Source organism: Microcaecilia unicolor, chromosome 8 (genome assembly GCF_901765095.1).
Source record: "Microcaecilia unicolor chromosome 8, aMicUni1.1, whole genome shotgun sequence".
Lineage (NCBI taxonomy): Eukaryota > Metazoa > Chordata > Amphibia > Gymnophiona > Siphonopidae > Microcaecilia > Microcaecilia unicolor.
Window position 1 is genome coordinate 87928166 of NC_044038.1, and position 14994 is coordinate 87943159.

At 45.4% G+C, this 14994-nt stretch overlaps 1 protein-coding gene across 8 annotated transcripts in view; it reads left to right on the forward strand.

The window, feature by feature from the left end:
- Window positions 1-14994, forward strand: part of LOC115476569 (sialoadhesin-like) — a 176066-nt gene that overhangs the window by 43288 nt on the left and 117784 nt on the right. For 7 of the 8 annotated variants that reach the window (XM_030213002.1, XM_030213003.1, XM_030213004.1 and 4 more), the window contains exons 2-3: window positions 10249-10313; window positions 10387-10728. In XM_030213002.1, coding sequence (XP_030068862.1) covers window positions 10249-10313; window positions 10387-10728 — 407 coding nt within the window. The remainder of the gene's footprint in view (window positions 1-10248; window positions 10314-10386; window positions 10729-14994) is intronic. The other variant, XM_030213005.1, reaches the window with a different exon arrangement.

Consider the following 14994-nt stretch of genomic DNA (forward strand, 5'->3'; position numbering starts at 1 on the left):
TCTCTTTTCAAGAAAGTCACAATACTGTCTCCTTTCCCCACAACTCCTACATTTCACTTGCTTTGATATTTAATATAAAGAGCTATTTATCTCTCTTTTTTGCTGTTCCTCTCCTTCCTAAATAGATTATAGCCTGGAATGATTTTATAATGGGACTCATTGAACCATGTGTCTAATGTCTATCCCAGACAACAGTGATAAGACAGTATGGTTTGGTAGAAAAGCAAAGGTGGAGCACTGATTAATTAAGCTCAAAGTCTAGTATTTCAAAAAGGAGGAGGTAGAAGGGTGAGAGAAGATGAAGGAAGTAGAAAAACTATGGGCCAAACTGAAAGGAACACCACCCTTCAATATTCTCTCACAGATCATCTTCCCCTTCCCCTCCATGCACAGACCCTTATCCCACTCAATTCTTCTTCACCCCATGTGACATGCTTCCTTACCCAATCTCCACCAGGTCATCTGCCCTCATCACTTGTCCCTGTACGCTATCTCCCCCAGCTCATTTCTGTTTCCACACATGTCCCTTTACCCTCTATTTTCCCCAGCTCTCCCCTTCCCCTACACATACATCCTCTATTCCCATCTCCTCCAGCTCATCTCCCCTTCATAAAGTTGCCCTATTTGCAGAGATAAAAGAGGGAAGTAAAAATGAAAATGGTTGTTACCTGTGCTAAAGAAATTCTTAATTGTAGCAAATGTGAAAATGGCTTTTAGTTAATGAACACACATCAAGCAGTGACTGATTTACAGTACAGCAGTAGACAATAATCTACTTTTCAAAAACTTCCAGAGTTGAGCTTGATTGAGTCTGAGTCTAACCAGCTTATTTTCGAAAGAGATCGCCGGCCATCTTCCGACACAAATCAGGAGATGGCCGGCCATCTCCTAAAAAAACGGCCAAATTTGTATAATCGAAAGCCGATTTTGGCCGCCTTTAACTGCACTCCGTTGCGGAAACGGGCAAAGTTGACGGGGGCGTGTCAGAGGCGTGGTGAAGGCCGGGACTGGGGCGTGGTTATCAGCCGAACAGAAATGGCCGGCTTTCGCCGATAATCGAAAAAAAATAGCCGTTTTTAGCGAGCATTTAGGTCACTTTTTTTGGACCCTTTTTTTCACGACCAAGTCCCAAAAAAGTGCCCTAAATGAGCAGATGACCACCGGAGGGAATCGGGGATGACCTCCCCGTACTCCCCCAGTGGTCACTAACCCCCTCCCACACTAAAAAAATAAAAATAAAGCACTTTTTTGCCAGCCTCAAATGTCAAAGGGCTATGGTAATGGTGTAGAATTGTGGAGAGTGGGTTTTGGGGGGCTCAGCACCCAAGGGAAGGGAGCCATGCACCTGGGAGGTATTGTTAATTTTTTTCTTACTTTTTAGAAGTGCCCCCTAGGGTGCCCAGTTGGTGTCCTGGCATGTCAGGGGAACGAGTGCACAACAAATGTTGGCTCCTTCCACGACCAAATACCTTGCATTTGGCTGGGTTTGAGATTGCCGGCATTAGTTTCCATTATCGGCGGAAATCAATGCCGGCCATATCTAAAACCGGCCAAAATGCTGAGATTTGGCTGGGTCCCGGTGTATTATCGAAATGAAAGATGGCCAGCCATCTCGTTTCAAAAATACGGTTTGCTCCTCCGTTCGCGGCACCAGCCATAGCGATGGCCGGCCATCTATTTGGCCGGCGCCATTCGATTATGCCCCTCCACGTGTACTTATCTGAAGAGTTGATATCCCTCAACAACCAACTTCTGAGATGCTTGTAAAAGTCATTGCATGACATATGCTTAAAGTTGTGCTGCATATACAAAATTCTTTTGACAGATTCAACCAGCAGGGAAACAGAGGAGATTAGCAATGCATTTCTCTCTCTTTAGCACCCCCATATGTCCAGACTGACTAATAGGCCAGAGCTGGTTTCTCTCATTATGTGGGTACGTGTGTTGGTCTTAGGCACATAAAAGAAAAAGAGGATATTTTCCTAAAAATTAAAAACTTGGAGGACACAGCTGAAGAAGTCCAAAATGAGGACATATCCTCTTAAAAGAGGACCCTACTCTTCCTCATTTATTTATTTGGATTTGCTCACACCTTTCTCAGTAGTAGCTGAAGGTGAGTTACATTCAGGTACACTAGGTAGTTCCCTGTTCCGGGAGGGCTCACAATCTAAGTTTGTACCTGAGGCAATGGAGGGATAAGTGACTTGCCCAAGATTACAAGGAGCAGAAGTGGGATTTGAACTGGTGCTCTAACCACTAGGCTACTCCACTCTACCTACATATCCTTTTCTCTCTGTTTTCCTCAATCCCCCCTCCCCCCCCCCACACACATGTCCCCCAACCCTTGTTTCCAGCTCTTCTCCCATCCCCACATCCCCTACCACCATCTCTTCCAGTTCAACTCCCTTTCCACACTAGTTTCTTTATTCTTGGTTGTTCCTAATTCTCTCCCCAACACCACACACACACATACATACATAAGTACATAAGTAATGCTACACTGGGAAAAGACGAAGGGCCCATCGAGCCCAGCGTCCTGTCCATGACAGCAGCCAATCCAGGCCAAGAGCACCTGGCAAGCTTCCCAAACGTACAAACATTCTATACATGTTTTTCCCGGAATTGTGGATTTTTCCCAAGTCCATTTAGTAGCGGTTTATGGACTTGCCCTTTAGGAAACCGTCTAACCCCCTTCTAAACTCTGCCAAGCTAACCGTCTTCACCACGTTCTCCAGCAACGAATTCCAGAGTTTAATTACGCGTTGGTCGAAGAAACATTTTCTCCGATATGTTTTAAATTTACTACACTGTAGTTTCATCGCATGCCCCCTAGTCCTAGTATTTTAGGAAAGCGTGAACAGACGCGTCACATCCACCTGTTCCACTCCACTCATTTTATATACCTGTATCATGTCTCCCCTCAGCCGTCTCTTCTCCAAGCTGAAAAGCCCTAGCCTCCTTAGTCTTTCTTCATAGGAAAGTCGTCCCATCCCCGCTATCATTTTAGTCGCCGTTCGCTTCACCTTTTCCAATTCCACTATATCTTTCTTGAGATGCGGCGACCAGAATTGAACACAATACTCAAGGTGCGGTCGCACCATGGAGTCATATAACGGCATTATAACATCCTCACACCTGTTTTCCATACCTTTCCTAATAATACCCAACATTCTATTCGCTCTCCAAGCCGCAGCAGCACACTGAGCAGAAGGTTTCAGTGTATTATCGACGACGACACCCAGATCCTTTTCTTGGTCCGTAACTCCTAACGTGGAATTTGCATGACGTAGCTATAATTCGGGTTCTTTTTTCCCACATGCATCACCTTGCACTTGCTCACATTAAACGTCATCTGCCATTTAGCCGCCCAGTCTCCCAGTCTCGTAAGGTTCTTCTGTAATTTTTCACAATCCTGTCGCGAGTTAACGACTTTGAATAACTTTGTGTCATCAGCAAATTTAATTACCTCGCTAGTTACTCCCATCTCTAAATCATTTATAAATATATTAAAAAGCAGCAGTCCTAGCACAGACCCTTGCGGAACCCCACTAACTACCCTTCTCCATTGTGAATACTGCCCATTTAACCCCACTCTCTGTTTCCTATCCTTCTACCAGTTTTTAATCCACAATAGGACTTTTCCTCCTATCCCATGACCCTCCAATTTCCTCTGTAGCTTTTCATGAGGTACCTTGTCAAACGCCTTTTGAAAATCCAGATACACAATATCAACCGGCTCCCCTTTGTCCACATGTTTGTTTACTCCTTCAAAGAATTGAAGTAAATTGGTCAGGCAAGATTTCCCCACACAAAAGCCATGCTGACTCGGTCTCAGTAATCCATGTCCTCGGATATGCTCTGTAATTTTGTTTTTAATAATAGCCTCTACCATTTTCCCCGGCACCGACGTCAGACTCATCAGTCTATAATTTCCCGGATCTTCCCTGGAACCTTTTTAAAAAATGGGCGTTATGTTGGCCGTCCTCCAATCTACCGGTACCACGCTCGATTTTAAGGATAAATTGCATATCACTAGCAGTAGCTCCACAAGCTCATTTTTCAGTTCTATCAGTACTCTAGGATGAATACCATCCGGTCCTGGAGATTTGCTACTCTTCAGTTTGCTGAACTGCCCCATTACGTCCTTCAGGTTTACCATGAAGTCAGTAAGTTTCTCCGACTCGTCCGCTTGAAATATCGTTTCCGACACCGGTATCTCACCCAAATCTTCCTCAGTGAAGACCGAAGCAAAGAATTCATTCAATCTTTCCGCTACGTCTTTGTCTTCCTTGATCGCCCCTTTTACCCCTCGGTCATCCAGCGGCCCAACTGATTCTTTTGCCGGCTTCCTGCTTTAATATATTGAAAAAAAATTTTACTATGCTTTTTTGCCTCTAATGCTATCTTTTTTTCGTAATCCCTCTTGGCCTTCTTTATCTGCGCCTTGAATTTGCTTTGACACTGTTTATGCTGCTTCTTGTTATTTTCAGATGGTTCCTTCTTCCATTTTCTGAAGGCACTTCTTTTAGCTCTAATAGCTTCCTTCACCTCACTTTTCAACCAGGCCAGCTGTCTTTTGGAGTTCCGTCTTTCTTTTCTAATTTGTGGAATATGTTTGGCCTGGGCCTCCAGGATGGTATTTTTGAACAGCGTCCATGCCTGTTCTACAGTTTTTACCCTCTCAGTTGTCCCCCTAAGTTTTTTTTCCACTGTTCTTCTCATTTTATCATAGTCTCCTTTTTTAAAGTTAAACGCTAACGTACTTGACTTCCTGTGTATAGTTACTTCAAGGTTGATATCAACTAAGGACCAAGTCTAGAATTTTTCCTTCTCTCATCGGCTCCTGCACCAGCTGCTCCATAAAGCTGTCCTTGATTTCATCAAGGAATTGTACCTCTCTAGCGTGTCCCGATGTATAGACATTTACCCAGTCTATATTTGGATAATTGAAGTCGCCCATTATTATCACATTGCCCATTTTGTTTGTGTCTCTGATTTCTTTTATCATTTCTGCGTCTACCTGCTCATCCTGGCGAGGCGGACGGTCGTACACTCCTATCACCGTCCTTTTCCCTTTTATACATGGAATTTCAACCCACAATGATTCAAGGGTGTGATTTGTGTCCTGCTGAATTTGTAATCTGAGTCAAGGCTCTTGTTAATATACAATGCTACCCCTCCACCAGTCCGGTCCACCCTATCACTACGATATACTTTGTACCCCGGTATGACAGTGTCCCACTGGTTATCCTCCTTCCACCAGGTCTCAGTAATGTCTATTATATCCAATTTTTGATTTAGTGCAATATATTCCAACTCTCCCATCTTATTTCTTAGGCTCCTAGCATTTACATATAGACATTTCAAAGTATGTTTGTTGTTCCTATTTGCATGATGCTTAGTACTGGACACTACTGATTTGCCATCTTTTGTCTGATCTTTAGTTGTATTTAAGGGCACCTGGCCTACCACGGTCTGTTGCGCAACCTCACTATCCAAAAACCCTATCTTCCCTGTTTGTGAGGTATCTTTGCAAGATACCTTATCCCGAACCATGCGCTTTTGAGTGACTGTTGGCCTTCCCCCCATTTCTAGTTTAAAAGCTGCTCTGTGTGTGCATGTATATGTATATACTAGTAAAAAAGGCCCGTTTCCGTAACAAATGAAACGGGCACTAGCATATGGTTTAGGTTATTATTTTTTTGTTTTTCCTGTTTGATATTAAGGGATATAAGTGTTTGTTCAGATTTTTTTTTTGGGTGGGGGTTTGAGGGACGTGGTGTGCTTTTGTTTATCGGGGGGGGGGGGGGGGGGTTTGTGGAGGCTTTTTTTCAGAAATGTAAATGTGTGTCTTGGGGTTATCCTTTCCTGATTGTTGGATAAGTTTTTTTTTCTTTGTTTTGCTGAAGAGCTTTGTTGTTTTATATTTTTTGAAGGAAGAGGAGCATGTTATTTTGTGTCGGGTAAGGCAGGAAGAGAGAAGTGCTTTGCTTCTGGAAGGTTTTTTGGCATCCTGGATTAGTGAAATGATTTTCCCGAGGTGGAAGGGAGAGGAGCACATTGTTGGGGCTTTTGGGGGGGGTGGTGTGAACCGGAACGTCTTCTGGAAGGTTTGAGGGCATCCTGGATTTTTTTGACGATTTCCCCGGGGTGGAATGGAGAGGAGCATAGGCGGTCGGTGGCCAAACTGTTTGGGGAGGCTAAAGGGGGCGGCGTTAGGGGTGGGGCCAGGGGTGGAGCTTAAATCCATAATTGTCTGATAACACACAGAAAAAAAAAAAAAAAAAATAAGTCACAATTAATACCTTTTATTAAATTTAGATATTAGCTATGTATCATATGTCAAAGAATAAAGTGGTTGCTCAAAGCATATACTAACCACAATCGCTCAACTGCAAAACACTATTCACAACTTTGTGCAAAAACACACTCAGAACCTTACTGTACCATAAATATTACACTGGGCAGAACCTAATACACCAATATACCACCCATATGGAAAATGCAGACCGTCAACAATATGAAACAAGGATCATAATATCATGATACGTGTAGAGCCACAAAACACCCTAATTCATGTTTAATGTGGGATAAAATGCCATAAATAAGTAAATAAATACAAACTTTTAATGTTGAGCACCTAATTCTGAAAGTGGACATATTCCAAACACTATAATGAAAATAAAATTATCTTTTCTACCTTTGTTGTCTGGTGACTTTGTTTTTCTGATCATGCTGGCCCAGTATCCAATTCTGCTGCTATCTGTCCTCTTAACTCCATTTCCAGGGCTTCCTTTCCATTTATTTCTTCACTTTCCGCCTTTCTTCTTCATTTCTTGCCCTACATCCGTAAGTAAAAGCTGGGTCCTGCGCAGACTTGACTGTCCAGTGGATCCAACTTCTGCCTATTTTCTTCCTCCATGTGCAGTTTTTCTCTCTTCCTTTTCCCTCATCTCATCTCCTTCCTCACTCTTCCCTCCCCTCCATCCATGTCCAGCAATCCTCCTCTTCCCTCCATCCACCCATGTCCAACAACCTTCCTTATGTACAGTGCAAAATATACAGATAGCAGATTTTAATTCCCAAATCTGACAAATTTCAATCAATAAATGGAAAATAAAATTATTTTTCTACCTTTATGCCTGGTATTTTTCTAAGCATAGTAGTCTCATTCTCTCTCTGTATCCCTTAGATCACTGTCCAGGGCCTCCTGTTCATTTGCCATGTTATATTTTCTCAATTTCTTCCACTCAGACATTGATTTTTTTTTGTTCATGCTCATCTTCCCCCAATACATTTTTTGCCTCTCAAACTTTATCCCTCTTTCTCATCCTCCAGTCTTCCAGCTCCCTCTTTTTACTGCTTCTATCTAGCTCTGCATCTCTTTCCCCACCCATTTCTAACATCTCCCCTCTCTCCTCTTTCCTTTCCATTGATGCCAAGCATCTCTCCTTTCTTCCCTTCCTTCTTGCCCAGCATCTTTTCCTGGTTTTCTCTTCCCCCTTCCTTCTTGCCCAGCATCTCTTCCTGGTTTTCTCTTCCACCTTCCTTCCTAACCAGCAAAGCCAGCATCTCCCTGATTTCTCTTTCCACCTTCCCTCCTCTCCAGCACCACCCCCTGATCTTTCCTCCCACCTTCACTCCTCTGTGCCCAGCATGTCACCCTAATCACCCTTTTTCTACCCCCATTTCCTTTCTCACATTTCTCCATGCCCAGCATGTCCCACAATCTCCATTTCCTTCTTCCTTTTTCCCAATCTTTCCTCCCACCTTCCTCTGTATCCAGAATCTCACTCTGATCTCCCATTTCCACTTTCCTCCTTGCCCACATGCCCAGTTAATCTCCCTTTCCACCTTTCTCCATGGCAGCACAGCATGTCCCTCGATCTCGCTTCTACAGTCCTCCAGCTCTGAGCTTGCAGCGACTCTTATCTCCCCTGCCATCCGTGGCTTTTGCTCCCCCCCCATCCGCCCCTTGTTATTAAAGCCTGAGGCTGAGGCGTTCTCCTCCGATGGGGGAATGCACATAGCCAGCCTGATTCTGCCTGCGTCAGAGCCTCTCTCGCTCAGACGCATCCCGCCTCTGCGTACAACAGGAAGTTGAATTCGAGGAGGCGGGACGCGTCTGAGAAAGAGAGGCTCCGACGCAGGCAGCAGAATCAGGCTGGCTATGTGCATCGCCGGCATCAGAGGGAGAACGCCTCAGGCCAACCGGAGATGGAGTGACCACGCCAGGCGAATGGATGGGTGAGTGAGAGCGGGAGGGGGTGTGTGGAGGTGCAAGACTCGCGCGGGAGGGGGGAGGAGGCAGACGGCGCCGGTCACTGCAGCATTTTGACGCTTAGGCGCCATCTCTTTTAAAGAGCAGCCAAGGGAAGTCCACGATTGGGCTGGGGAGGCTTAGCCTCCCCAAGCCTCTTATACGGGGCGCCTATGGAGAGGAGCACGTTGTTGGGGCGTTGGGGGGGGGGGGGGGGGAGTGAACCGGAACGTCTTCTGGAAGGTTTGTGGGCATCCTGGATTTTTTTGACGATTTCCCCAGGTGAGAAGGGAGAGGAGCACGTTGTTGGGGCGTTGGGGGATGAACCGGAACATTTTGTCCTTTGCAGTCCGCTGGAGGGAAACGCTTGAAGGGGGGTGCGTCGGTGTGGGAATTGGGGGGGGGGGGGTGCGTCGGTGTGGGGTTGGTTTTGCAGGTTTGCAGCCAGTCTCCAGTGATTCCGAGGCAGGGGAGGAGTAGGGAAACATACTCCTCCCCGTGTCGGTCGCTGTTTGCTACTGGCTGGCTCATGGCTAATCATTCCAGCTGGGCAACCGGTTTCTGTTAGCGGCAGCTTTTTGTGGGCGGCAATGTCCCTGATGGTGAGGGGCATGCTTTTGTTTTTCGGCTCCACCTAGTCCACGTGAATGGAACGCAAGTATTTCGCACATACCCACAGGTAGCGGTGGTCCTCTATTCTCTGTTCTGATCCGCTCTTCAATGCCCACAGTAGGAATATTGTGCTATCGTTCTAGCGTTGCTCCTCTGTTCTCTGTGCTGCACAATAATGTGGCGTTCTGCTGTTGAATGCTCTTCCCTTCTTGCCTTGTACTTTCCTGTGATTGGTCCGCCTAATGTCGCATTGCGTTGCCTGGTAACGGTTCACATTGTGTGTGGTATTTTCTGATTGGTCCTTCATGCCTCCTACGTGATTACCATTGCCTGGCAACGTGAATGTTTTCTTCCATCGACGTTTGACGCGAGGGCGGGGCATAGGCTGGCTGGTTTCACCACTATGAATCCACGAACCCTTCAGGGAGTGATTGAATGACTTCAGAACGTTGTCTTCAGAACGTTGAGGGTGAGTTTTATTATAGTAGATAATACATCTCCTACCCTGCGCAATGTAGAATTTGTGCATAATTTCTCCCTCCACAGACTGCATAGAATTCTTCTGCGGTTGCAGTGCAGCGCGGCATGACACAGGTCGGCCCGGCTTCCCTTCCTGCCTCTCCCCTCCCTACTGTTTTCAAGAAGGAGGTGCTTAGCTGTACATAAAGCCACTTCATCTTTCTCTGCTACATTGGTCCCCTGCTGTTCATTTAAGCTGTGTAGCTGTACAGAGATCTGTACGTCCCAAAGGAACAGTTGGGCCCAGGATGGCAGAGGAGGAAAAAAACTGCCCAGTGTGCAGCTGTGTAACTCCTCCACCGGAAGTTCCATCAGGGAGAGGGACAGTGATTTAGGAAATATGGACAGGGTGGTATGTGTCTTGGAAGTCAGCTGGAGAAAGGTGAATGAGATAATGTGTGTGTGCACTGGGGGTGGGATATTCCATAGGAAGGCTGGCTGATGAAAGGTGAATAGAGTAGGATATGCCATGGGGGGGGGGGGGGGGCTGGAGAAAGGTGGATGTGTGGGGGTATGCTATGGGAGAGGAGTGGCGGGCTGCAGGACATTGGATGGGGGGGCTGGAGCAAGGTAGATGGGTTGGTGTATGTCATGGGGTAGGCTGGAGAAAAGTGGATGGGTATGTATGTGTTGTGCCCCTTTATAAAAAATTTCCCTCCACATGTCTGCCTGAGAATGCAATAGGGTTTTGTTGTTGTTGTTTTGTTTTGGGGTTTTTTTTTTTTTTGCTTTCCCTTAGATTACTACATAGAGAGAACTGTTAAGCTATTGGAAGTAGATTGGACTGATGGACCTGTGCTGGGCTCACATTATGATTTTCTCTATATTAACCTAACAGGCTCCTCTTCTGCTTTCAGATCATCAGCTTTCCCTGGAATGGGCTTGTTCCCCTTCTTGTTGGCTTCCCTACTTCTCATGAAAGGTAAACCTGTGGCTACTTATAGCAATAAAAGAAGGAAACACAGTTTTTATGTTCTTTGTGTTTACTGTTACAGGTGCCCTTGGTCAGGAATGGGGAGTGTGGTACAATAACGATGATCTGACTGCTCAGGAGGATTCGAACATATCAATACCTTGTTCATACCGTTATCCAAACAGACAACAAGTTAGCAAAACAATGTGGTACAAATACAATAATATCATTGTGTATCACTCAGATGCACAACAGATACATTCTTTCTATAAAGCACGAACCTGGTATCATGAGGATAAGAACAGAGACTGCACCTTGCAGATAACTAATCTCCGGATGGAAGATAGTGGCTGGTACTATTTCAGGTTTTGGACTAATAATGACTACTATTACAGCGGATCATTTGTGAAACTCACAGTCACTGGTAAGTAAAGAGGTGCAGAAATTAAAGGGACTAAAAATGGCTCCATATCCTAAGGACATGTTGAGCCAGTTCTGATTTAACACCCAACACATTAGTTGATTCTTAATTTCTGCTTTTATCAAAGAAATCAGAATCATATATGTAATGGGCAAAATCAGGTCCGGATAACTCTATGTTTTGTGACATGGAGCCATCTGGTCACCACACTCTGAATGAGGAGCTCCCACACCTGTCTGAGTGACCCCACGGTCAGATTTTAAAGATATCCACAGCACAGGGCATAGTGGAGCAGCTGCTCCAGCCTCAGGGATTTAGCTAGGTGCTCCAAGGCCCTGATGTACATGCACCTCACCCTCTTCTTCTACATTCCCCTCCCCTCCCCTCTCCTCTCCCAGGCCACCCACAATGTGCATGCTTCTCCCCCTTCTCATGGCTGCAGTAGAACCAGTATTCTGTTACATTGGCTGGCAGGGATCTCAGCTTCTTTTCCTTGCTTCCTTCCAGAAGCGTAGCTAGGTGAGGCGCAGGGGGAGCGGTCACTCCCCCAAACAGATTTTTGAAAAAATGGCACCTATGCGCCAAGTGCCAGTAACTTTGCCTGCCACCTGGTGTTGCATTTTTCTCCCTGTTTCTTCTGCTGCCTGCTGTCTCCCGTCGTCATTTTTACTGCCCTGAAGAGTTCTCCCTCAGCACCTGCGATTTCACAGTCAGCCTACTGCCAGCGTCGGGGCTTTCTCTTCAGGCGCGTCTCACTCCTACCTCTGCGGAAAAGAGGAAGTTGCGTTAAAGTAGGCTGGACTCGGGAGTCCGGGATGCGCCTGAGGAGAAGCCCCGATGCTGGCAGAAGGCTGACTGAATTGCCGGTGCTGAGAGAGAACTCTTCAGGGCAGTAAAAATGACGACGGGAGACAGCAGGCAGCAGAAGAAACAGGAAGAAAGATGCAAGACTCCGGAGGGAGAGCTGCCCAAGGAGGTTTAATAGACCAGTGGAAGTGAGCCTTTCTAGTCCAGCAAGGAAGCCAACTTGGTTAATGTGTTTCCCCTCCCCCGCGTAGCCATCACCCCAAACAAAAACAAGTAAACTTATGAACTGCTGCATCCACTTTGTCGTTCTTTATTGTTGATCTGTAACAAGGCTAAAGCTGTTTCTGTTAATAGGCAGTGCATTAAAAGCTGGAAGAGAAAAGAAATAAAACGGCTTCAAAAATTATTGCAGCTAGTAGAAAAAGCAATTATAAACTCTGTAGTGTGTGCTCATTTATCTTCACTGTTCTTCTATAGAATATATATGACCAAGATTTAAGTGAGGATATCCTGTTTCTTGATGAGTTTATCCAGTGGTGTGCTGGTAAATTTTTAACAACAGGCTCTCTCCCCGGTCCACCTCGGCGCCCCCATCCACCACTGCGCCCCCCCATCCACCTCTGCGCCCCCCCCCCCCAAAATTGCAGAGCTGGCTATAGCCGGGGGGGGGGGGGGGGCAATGAATTACTCTCTCCAGGAAAAAAAAATTAAATGATCCCAGGTTCCAATCTAATTCATGTTTAATATGGGATAAAATGCCATAAATAAATAAGAAAATAAATATAAACTTTTAACGTTCAGCACCTGATTCTCAAAGTGGACATATTCCAAACACTGTAATGAAAATAAAATTATTTTTTTCTACCTTTGTTGTCTGGTGACTTTGATCATGCTGGCCCGGTATCTGATTCTGCTGCTCCCTATCTGTTCCCTTGACTCCGTTTCCAGGGGTTTCTTTCCATTTATTTCTTTTCTTTCCTCCTTTCTTCTTCATTTCTGGTCCTCCGCAGACTTGACTGTACAGTGGATCCAGCTTCTGCCTATTTTCTCCATCCATGTGCAGTTTCTCTCCTCACTTCCTTTTCCCTCATCTAATCTCCTTCCTCTATCTTCTCTCCATGTCTAGCATTTCTTCTCTCTCTCTCCCTTCCCTCCCCTCCATCCATGTCCTGAAACTCAATTCTCTCCCCTGCCTCCCTCTCCCCATCCATGTCCAGCAATTCTCTCCCCTGCCCGCCTCTGCCCATCCATGCCCAGCAGTTCTCTCCCCTGCCTCCCTCTGCCCATCCATGCCCAGCAGTTCTCTCCCCTGCCCCCCTCTGCCCATCCATGCCCAGCAATTCTCTTCCCTGCCTCCCTCTGCCCATCCATGCCCAGCAATTCTTCTCCCTCCCCTCACGCTCCCATCCATGTCTAGCGATGTCCTTCGCCCCCACCCTCCCCTGCCACTCCCATTGTCAGTTTCAATTACATCCCTCGAAGCCCTGCATTATTTAAGGCCCTGCTGCCCGTCTCCAGCTGCCTTCCCTGCCTGCTTCTGAGGCGTTCGCGCCCTTAGTCCCGCCGCGGAAAAAGGAAATGACATCAGAATGACTTCAGAAGGCAGGACTAAGGGCGCGAATGCCTCAGAAGCAGGCAGGGAAGGCAGCTGGAGATGGGCAGCAGGGCTTTAAATAAGGCGGCGCTTCGAGGAAGGTAATTGAAAGTGACAGATGGGAGCAGCAGGGGAGGGTGGGGGCGAAGGACATCGCTAGACATGGATGGGAGGGGAGGTAAGCATGGCACCCTCCTGCCATGCTTACCTCGTGCAATGGAGCCGGCTCGCCCCGAACAACAACCGGCTCGCAAGAGCTGTCAAAATTTAACAAGCGGCTCTTGCGAGCCGGTGCGAGCCGGCTCCAGCACACCCCTGAGTTTATCTTAACTGTTGTTGTACTGTGCCTTGGGAAGCTGGTGTTATAAAGATGATAGAATATGTTGAAAAATGGAAGTAGAATTAAACTCCTTTCATTGGGGCACATGGAATCACATTTTAACGTCATCTCATTTGTAGAAATTTACATTTTAGATACACAAATGGATTATTCTGTTTTTAGGCATGTTTCAGGGACAAGTGGTTTTATAGGTCAAAATAAAAATAAATATTTTTTAATGCAGATCTCTTTTGTTTAAACATAACTAAATGGGCTATAAGCCCTTAATGCAGTCCATTGGCTTTCTTTTATTTATTTATTTATTTATTTATTTATTTATTTATTTATTTATTTATAACAATTGTATACCACATTTTCCCACCTATTTGCAGGCTCAGTGTGGCTTACATATTCTATTTTAGTGGCCTTTACCAGGAGAAAAAAATCTCTGCACGAATATAACACGTGCTAGAGTGCCTCTATAACTAGCCCCTCCAAATGACACACTTATTACAATTTACAACAAATTACTACTCTACCTATATTCCGTTCCGTTATTATACTTTTTCTGTGTACATCCTTATACTGCACAAATTGGCATGTTTGAAAATATAAGTGAGATTAAATACAAATGCTACCAACAATAAAAAGTGACAACATGGATGCAGCAGCTCTTAGGTTTGCTTGCTTTGTTTTGAGAGTATGGCGATGACGGCTTCACTGGGAAGGGAAAACTGAGATTGGATATGGACATAAAGGGGCACTACTGGAAAGGGGGGAGGAGATAGGGACAGAGAGGGCACTATTGGAAAGGGGAGGAGGAGATAGGGACACAGAGAGGGCACTATTGGAAAGGGGAGGAGGCGATAGGGACATGAAAAAGGGATGAGAATGGGGACAAAGAGGTAATTTTGGAAAAGGGGAAAGATGGTAACACAGATCAGTGCCAAACAGATGTAGAGAAGGAAAGGAAGAAGACAAGAGGAGAGAGAAGAAATGGAAAGGCCAGCCTGGAAAAGAATTTGTAAGACTGACTCATGGAACATAGAAAAAAAGACTGGAACCAGCCAAATTCCCAAACAACAAAGGTAGAAAAAACATTATTTTTATTTAATACTTTGTAAGGACTGAGATGTACCTGCTTTGTAAAATGTATATTTTTCTATGTTTATTTTGTGAAATACAGGAGAAAATGCTTTTCTGTTTTGTTTTGGTTTTTTTTACCAGTATTCCACTGTTTATAGAGTCTGGTTTTCTTGGGCAGAGAGGAGGTGGTCTCTATTTCAATTTTTGTTGTTGTTGGGGTTTTTTTTTTGTGGCTCCCTATTCTGTATTAGATTGGTAGGATGGAATGTTGTCACAGTTTGGATTTCTGCTTGTGCTTGTGACCTGGGTTGGCCACTGTTGGAAGCTGGATACTGGGCTAGATGGACCTTTGGTCTGACCCAGTATGGCTACTCATGTTATATAATCCATAACCAAGTTGTAACAAATTGTATTTCCATCATTTATATCATATTGTAAGCCACACTGAACCCGCAAAAAGGTG